The sequence below is a fragment of the Ylistrum balloti genome, unplaced genomic scaffold, assembly GCF_031769215.1.
Source record: "Ylistrum balloti isolate Yb309-2 unplaced genomic scaffold, AGI_CSIRO_Ybal_v1 Utg370214, whole genome shotgun sequence".
Taxonomy (NCBI): domain Eukaryota; kingdom Metazoa; phylum Mollusca; class Bivalvia; order Pectinida; family Pectinidae; genus Ylistrum; species Ylistrum balloti.
Genome location: NW_026782182.1, coordinates 632,687 through 640,780, shown reverse-complemented (window position 1 = coordinate 640,780; position 8,094 = coordinate 632,687). Strand labels below are relative to the sequence as shown.

Below are 8,094 nucleotides of genomic sequence, written 5' to 3'. Positions count from 1 at the left end.
CGTCCCTTACTTTCAGTTTTGTTGCTCAGTATTAGGGTTATCTGAACGTTTTGATTGCAATGTATAGAATGCTTCCAAGTTACAAGCGTTTTGAAGACGGACATCAAATCCGGAAAATATTTTGTGTGTATGCGCGCGAAATTACCAATTTCCTGCGTAAACAAACTCATGAATCTTGAATGAGGAGAAGCCTGGAATAGAACGAGAAGGAATTGTACCAATACTCAGCTATGGACGAGTGTAAAATTTATAAGACTCGCGCATTTTTACAAGTTTTCGCACCTACAATACAACTTGTAAAGTGACATTGATGTTATAGATAAAAATGTGGATTTCATTAGGCCTGTAGGTGAGTAAAAGCTAAATACCGTGATCCAGAGAATGGTATTGACTAGGCTACCATGTGGAATTACAGTGTGGTGTAATAACCGAGCTTTCTGAGAAACACCAGCTGTGTTATTCGTGAAGATCGTGTGTTTTACGATATACAGGTTTATATCATTGTTCGTTAAGTCATATTAAGATATTAACATGTGCATGTACACTTTATTAGCAAAATAGGATGATATAATTAATCAATTCTTATTAGCAAAATAGGATGATATAATTAATCAATTCTTTTTAAGTACCAAATGATAGCCATTGAAATCTTTATGTCACTTTTCAATAATAATAAAGTTTATTTATTTTCGGTATTAAAAACAATAGAAACATTAGCTCTTTTGAGCTATTTCATCCGACACATGCATACAGTTACACATTAAATACACAATGACATAATAGATAAGATATAAGTTTAGAACTACTCGGATAAAAAAGTTTAATATTTAGCAGGTGATATATTAAAATATAGTATTGATAAAATGTGTCTGATTATATAGGTGTTCAATGTGTGTCTGTAATCATGTGTGCATGTGTTGCATTTAGATTTTGGCCCATACCAGCTGTTAATTAGTGTCTTAAATTGTGTAAGTGTGGTTGTTGTTCTGAAATGGTCTGGTAGGGTGTTCCAAATTTTAGGTGCTTCTGATCTAAATGAGTGTTTGCCGTATTTTGTGGTCCTAACCTGTGGTATTTCCGCTGTATTATGGTATCTAAATGTATATGATTTTTCTGTTACGTTTATGAGGTCATGCAGATATGTTGGTGTTTGATTGTTGCTAATTTTGAAAACTTCAATTGCAAAATTTCGAAGGCGCCTAATTTTGAGAAAGGGTAATTTTGAATGGGCTGATAAATTTTAGTATGTATTTTCGTGGTCGTCATAGATGAATTTCAGAGCCCTTTCTTGAATTTTTTCCATTTTTCGTGTATTAGTTTCACAACAGAAGTGCCATGTAAGTGGGCAGAAATTAAAGTTTGAAAGAATGAAAGAATGATATATAGTGAGTCTGCCCAGTCTGTTTAAGTGTTTTCCTATGCGTTTGAGTGTATTGAGTTGTTTGGATGCTGTTTTGCAGATATTGGATACATGTGTGTGGAAGTTTAGTTTAAAGTCAAGTGTAACTCCTAGCAGTTTAACCTCTGGTTCGCATTTAATGGTATTGTTGCCTACTTGGAAAGTGATGTTTTCGTTTTGTGTTTTATTACCTACTGCCATGGCTTGAAATTTATTTGGGTTAGCTTTCATGTGATTGTTTGCGAACCAGTGTATGAGTGAGTTGCAGTCTGTTTGTAGTGATGTTTTGACTGTTTCTAATGAGGTGTGTGCTTTGCTAATAGTGTTGTCATCAGCATAGTTGTATAATTTGCAGTGTTGTATAGAGTGGAAAATGTCGTTGATGAAAGTGTTGAAAAGAATTGGCCCTAATATTGATCCTTGTGGTACTCCTTTGTATAGTTCCTGAAAGGTGCTTTCAATATTTCCTAATTCAACCTTTTGTTTTCTGTTTTTGAGATAGTTCAAATTAAGTTCTGAGGCCGAATTTGAAAGTCCATAGTTTTTGAGTTTGAGAGTTTGTAGGTCATCAATTGTAAGGGAATATTTTATAATTAAAGAGATGCCAAAATGTCAAAGGTCCAAACTAGCTTATATTAGAATAGAATTTCTGGTTGCATATTTAAATGGGCACTTGATTGCAGGGTGCTGATCACACCTAGCCGCAAATTTACTTTTGGTTTAGTCATGTCCAAGACAAAGAGGAAATCAAAGATAGATATTCAGAACTCTTCGGTCTCCTTTTCCAATTTACATTTAGGCCTTTGTATCTATGACACAGACTTTATCCACAACACAGACTTTCATCACAGTAAATTCACTAATTAAAATATCAAAGTAAGAAAGTCATAGAAGTGAATACAGTCCAACCTGGTTATGACGCATTCTTGGGGCCCATTCAAATGCTTTTGTCCTAAACAGTTTTCATACTGTTTGGGTTAGCGCATCCAATGTGCCATCATGCATGCATGTGTACACTTGGTTTATATATATGTATACACATAATATATTTAGAAATATATAAAACTGTGTAATAATGTAACCTATTAATTAGTGTCAATAATGTATTAAATTACAAATAGGCAAAGTCTTCAGCTTTATGCACGAGGACATCAGCCAATATCGGAATATTTTTGTGATGAGTTCTGAGGAACCACTTGTATAAGCATTCCTGAACATCAGTATAGTTTCCAGATCTCTTACATTTGCATTTAAGAGAAAATTCACTCTGTTCATGAGCACATAATTTTTTTCTAACTGTTTCAGTATTGAAGTTAAAGTGCTTGGATTATATATAGAATTCTTTTGAAATTTCAAATTTAGATTTGTTCTTGCGGTCCATTGTAATAATTATGTCAAATTTCACATCCAAAGAAAAATTTTGCTCAGGTTTTTTGGTCGGAGTCTCCTTAGTGTAAAATATGTGTTATCTATGTAAAATGAACAACAAAATGAATCAAAATGACACAGTATATGGTTTACATTGTTTATTCACAGGCTTTAAAGTTAGATTAAAATTACAGGAACACAACACATTTTTAATTAATGTAAAAAACAGAATGTATGACAAACTCACATGTTGTCGGTTCTACCGTAAATGAAAGAAGATGAACCACAGCACATCGGTGATCCTGCATTAACGAGGCAACAATTTTGTATAAAAAATTGAAATCATGTGAATTCTGGTGCAACAAGATGAAGAAGCGTCAGCAGTGGCCTGTCCATCTATTAAAAGTCCATGGTTTCATTGAACACACTATTCTCTTACTGTTATGGAGTGCCCATTGTCAGAATGTGACAATGGTAAGGAAAATTTGTATATTACCAGGGTTTTTCATTGTAACTAATTTGTAATAAGTGGGAAAACAATATAGAAATATTGAATACACTTTTTAGGGGATTTGATTTTCATTTGTATGAGGCAAGTTTTGTGTTATTATGTGGGTTGGACTGTGTCACAAATATGGAAAGCAATAATAAAATGTAGAACTGTAGGGTTGTCTGTCAACGTAAAACACAATTATGTAATTCAATATAAATGAGCTTTAATATGCCTAGGTTTGGGAGGCAACTGGAATACTTGGAAGAAACCTGTATGGCTTGACAGGTGACATTCGAATCCAACACCAGTCACCATGATAATGGAGAAGTGAACCAGTACATGGCCCCCTGTATACATTTGTAAATATTTTTGTACATCTGCTGAGTGTTTTTTATTTAGCAACAAAGAAAAGATTCTTATTAGTTGTATTATCATTATTAACAAATGTTTATATGTGTGTTTACAAGTTTTGTAATGATTAAAGTTCTACCTGTCAAACTTGTGTTTCTGTCCTGGCTTCTAATCTAATGAATCTCCTTTGCCAATAACAAATGCCACCATAAAACTCCTATCCAGTGTTCCATTTTGTATATTTTGATATACAAAACTATGTATAGCTACAGATTATATACTAGTTCCTTGGGTTCTTCCCCAAAATATATATATGCTGATGTATAAATGACATTGGGATAAAAAGAAACAAATCAATGCAGTTAATGCTGTTTTTTATCATTTGAATGGCCTTGTATGTCAGGAGAAACCACTGCTGAACAGTTTAGTTTATTTTATAGGAAGGAGTTTTGAAAAATATACTAGTGACCTCATTTCTGTATATGAAGTTAACTCCTTGTGTCTTTGAGATTAAGGTCTCAAAATATTTCTATATGTTTGTAACAGATTGTAAGCTATACAGTTGCAAAAATTCAAGAAGGAAAGACATGTACTTTGTTGAGTATAAGAAGGCTACAACAACATAGTCGGTAGAGTGTTAAATTTCATGTCAAGTGAAAATATAAGGTGTGATGCTCATTGACTCCTGGTCAGTTTGTGTTGATGAGAGATTGAGAGATGGATTGTCCTTGTGTGCTGCAGTGATTGGGTCCTTGGACTAGACACTTCATCCCTATTGCTTTGAATATGTTGTTCAGTGAGGTAGCCTCTAACTTCTACTAGAAGACCTCAACTCCAAATGACCTTGGGTGTTGATAGGACAAGAAAACCCAGCAAACAAACATATTGTGTATTAGATTAAAGCTTATTTTTCTTTATTAACATTTTGAAGATTGCTATATGTTTCTATTTCTGGTGAGAAATCCTGAAATATTATAGTGCCATACACTGGGTTCAGTTATCTTTATTTTGAGGCAGACCAGTAATTATTTTATCAGATCATCCAATACTTACATTGTTGCAGATAATAACATGTAGAATACATTGTGATGGTTCTAACAATTAAAGTACCTGAGTATTAGTAACACAGGGGACATAACTCTTACCCAGACATACTGGTCAGCAAACAAAACAATATATTTTTAATAGGATGTCTGACCGTATAAAAATTTACCAAGTGTATGTGAAAGCTCCACATGAAAAAAATATTCACTTAACAGTATTTGTCAATAATTGCAATAATAAAGTAAGTAAAAAATGTAAATTTTGATGATTATTTCAGAAACGAAAGTCCTGAGATAGTGGAAGATGTCACACCACCAAGGCCCTAGGTCATTAGCTAGCTCCAGGCACAGGTCACTTTCAGCAAATGTGCGACGCCTGCAGGAAGCCTTGAATAATATCCTGGAAGAGGAAGAGAAGACCTTGTTTGTCGGGGCTCTCAATGATTATCACACTCATCGGGATGTTCATCTGTTTGTTAGGAGACTTAAGGCAATACTTAACACCCAGTCTAAACGTCAGCTGCTGCCACTAATTCGGAAGGTTATGCCTGTGACAGATATTGAGGCGTTTGATAGTTTAACTAGCAGTAGTAAAACACAGAAGGCGCTCTCATGTAAATCTCATCATACTCAAAGAAATGCTCATTTTTCATCAGAACAATATCCTCAAGTATCATTTTCTTCAAAGTCTCGACGAAAGCCTAAACAGAGTTTGAGGAGCACAAAATCAGAAAAAACTACAAAGAAAAAATCAAAAAGTGTCTTCGGTGGAAAAGTGAAGTTGGAGCATTCATCAAAACCAAGATCGGCACGAAGTGCTCCAGTGTCAATTTTACACAGCAATGGTAATAAAAACAGCATTAAAAGTACTAGGATCTCTAAAGCAGGGTCAGGGTCCCTTATGTCCCTCACCCCTCAACCCAATGAGGTTCTTAGAATAATTCTTGGCCAGCCGTCTAACCCAGAGAAGGGGTTCGGCTTCAGTATCAGAGGTGGTTCTGAATATGGACTTGGAATCTACATATCACAAGTGGATGGTCGGAGTGTGGCAGAAAAGCAAGGACTACAACCAGGTGACATGATTATGGAGGTCAACGATATAACATTCAAGAAAATTGCACACGATGAGGCGGTCAAGGTAAACATATTAAGATTATTTTGTTCATAAATGTGTCTATTGATTTTCCTTCAAACATACTAAATATATCACAGTCAGTAGAAAAAGTATACCTGTCAGAAATGGTTTGGTTTTTACTTCATTTGACACAAAGGGTCAATATTACGTTCTCTCATTCTGTTTCATCTGTCTTTGTGCACAATCTGTTGTGATTTAGCCAGTGCATAATGTTTTCATATTGAAAACATTTGAAACACCTACTCAAGTGCCACCATTTAGATTTTGCTCAAACTTGCCTGAAAAGCTCCTGTCCCAGTGTTATTATTTTTTGGTATGGAAACCAGTATGCATATGCTGCCATCTTGGAAAAACACATTTTAAACTTCTTTTCAAGTTCTAGTGATGTCACTGAACTGAAAAATGATTGACATGTTAAAAAATGGTTGCCAACAGAGTGTTAAAGGTATTTTCTATCTGTTCAATATTGCTGTCTTGATACTAATATGTAACATGAATGTATGAGACTGGTTTTTCTGAACAACAGTTTTTAACTTCTTGGCAAGTTTCACCAAATGTATTTAGTCTTGCCTAGAATTGTTTTGAAATGATCTTGACAAAGTATTGGTATTTGGTCCAAAATCCAATGTGGCCACCATCTTGGAAACTCATTTATTTTAAACTCCTCTAGTTCTGCTGTCACTGAGCTATAAATTGAGGGAATATTGAGAAATTGAAATCAAAGATGTGTTGTAAATTTTGTTTGTTTAGTGTTTTTTATTCTTCATTTACTGCTGATTCAGTATTGTTTTGATTATTCTGATCATAATTGAACCTGCTACCATTGCTATCATTATGCAGTTGGCCTGTGGACCTCTTGTTTCATTTTGGTAAAACCCATGGTCAAAGGAATGTTACTCAATGTTTTATGTCATTGATATGAAATGTTGTAGATATTGAAAGGATAGAAAATTTTAGTCCTGTTTATTGAATATGAAAATTGTAGAAATTAATTGAACGGAGTGTATGGCAGAATCATTATCAGAAAATGATTGGCTTAAAAGCAGTTGAACATTGTCTGCAGTAGTATACTTCAGGGCTGAACAGTGAAAGACGTGCCAGAACCTGGCCTGGGTCAATGCCATGTAGACTGTCCAGAGAATTGCATCGGCCTTTTACATGTAATTGCGTTTACTTTTTTTAAAATATCTATTTGGGATAAATCGTCAGGTAACTAAACCTCTCACAGACAAAGCTGTATGTATGATTCATTCAGAGGGTTCTATTGGTTTTTATGTCTGTGATGAATTTATTTTATTTGGTTGACAATTATTGTAGGTTTTGTTGTTAAAAAAAAAGGGTTTAGTCATACAGCATACTGTACTCTCACCACAATAGCTGATGATCAATCAGTAGAGCATTGACCTATGTAACCCCTAATGGGGAAGAATAAAGGTGTGTGGTTTGAGTTCTTAACTCGTGGCAGTTAAGAATCGAGATGTGTGGTTTGAGCTCCTAACTCCTGGCAGTTTAGAATAGAGGTGTGTGGTTTGAGCTCCTAACTTGCGACAGTTAAGAATAGGGGTGTGTGGTTTGAGCGGCTAACTCATGGCAGTTTGTTTTTTCTCAGGAAACAGGGAAACTTTCTTCTCATCTGTGTTATGGGGATTGTGTCTTTAGTTAAGACATTTTAACGTTATTGCTCTGGATGTCATGTGTTGGTCCTCCAATATCTTGTTCACTGAGGCAGTCACCAGCCACTACAAGGAGACCAGGGCCCGTATTCATGAAACCGTTCTCATACTCAAGCATGAATTTTGTGCTCAAGCCTTATGTCTTGTTTAAGTTAATGATTATTAAATAAGACTGATTTTGCCAAAGATTTTTTTTAAAAAATTTGAAATTACTTCAAGTGAAAGTTATAATCAATATTTGACATTTGTATTATTTTATGATTTAGGAGAATCATAAAAAAGTTTGTGTGAGCACAAAATCTATGCTTGAGCATGAAAATGGTTTCATGAATATGGACCCATGCCTCAATATGACCCTGGTTCTGTATTATAGGGCAATAAACCCTGCAAGTAAACAAACATTAATTACCAATTGATTCAGTGACATAATGTGTTTACCTCTTTGTCAAGTAATTAAACATGCCTTGTCCTTTGATGTAAGTTGTAGTGATAAGGACCTGTTTGTATTGTAAATAATTGAAATAACATGTCTGATTGGGATCAGAATTTTAGTGTCAAGTAGTAGGTGACCTTGCTTAATATATATACAAGTATGTACTTGTATAAAACAAAGAAAGCACAAGACTGTGTGC

The 8,094-nt window shown here is 34.6% G+C and overlaps 1 protein-coding gene across 1 annotated transcript in view; it reads left to right on the top strand.

Moving 5' to 3' along the window:
* Positions 1 to 4,958: 4,958 nt before the first annotated feature.
* Positions 4,959 to 8,094, top strand: part of LOC132551799 (whirlin-like) — a 29,072-nt gene continuing 25,936 nt past the window's right edge. The window contains exon 1 of the mRNA XM_060215942.1: positions 4,959 to 5,792. Within this exon, the coding sequence (XP_060071925.1) occupies positions 4,959 to 5,792 (834 nt within the window). The remainder of the gene's footprint in view (positions 5,793 to 8,094) is intronic.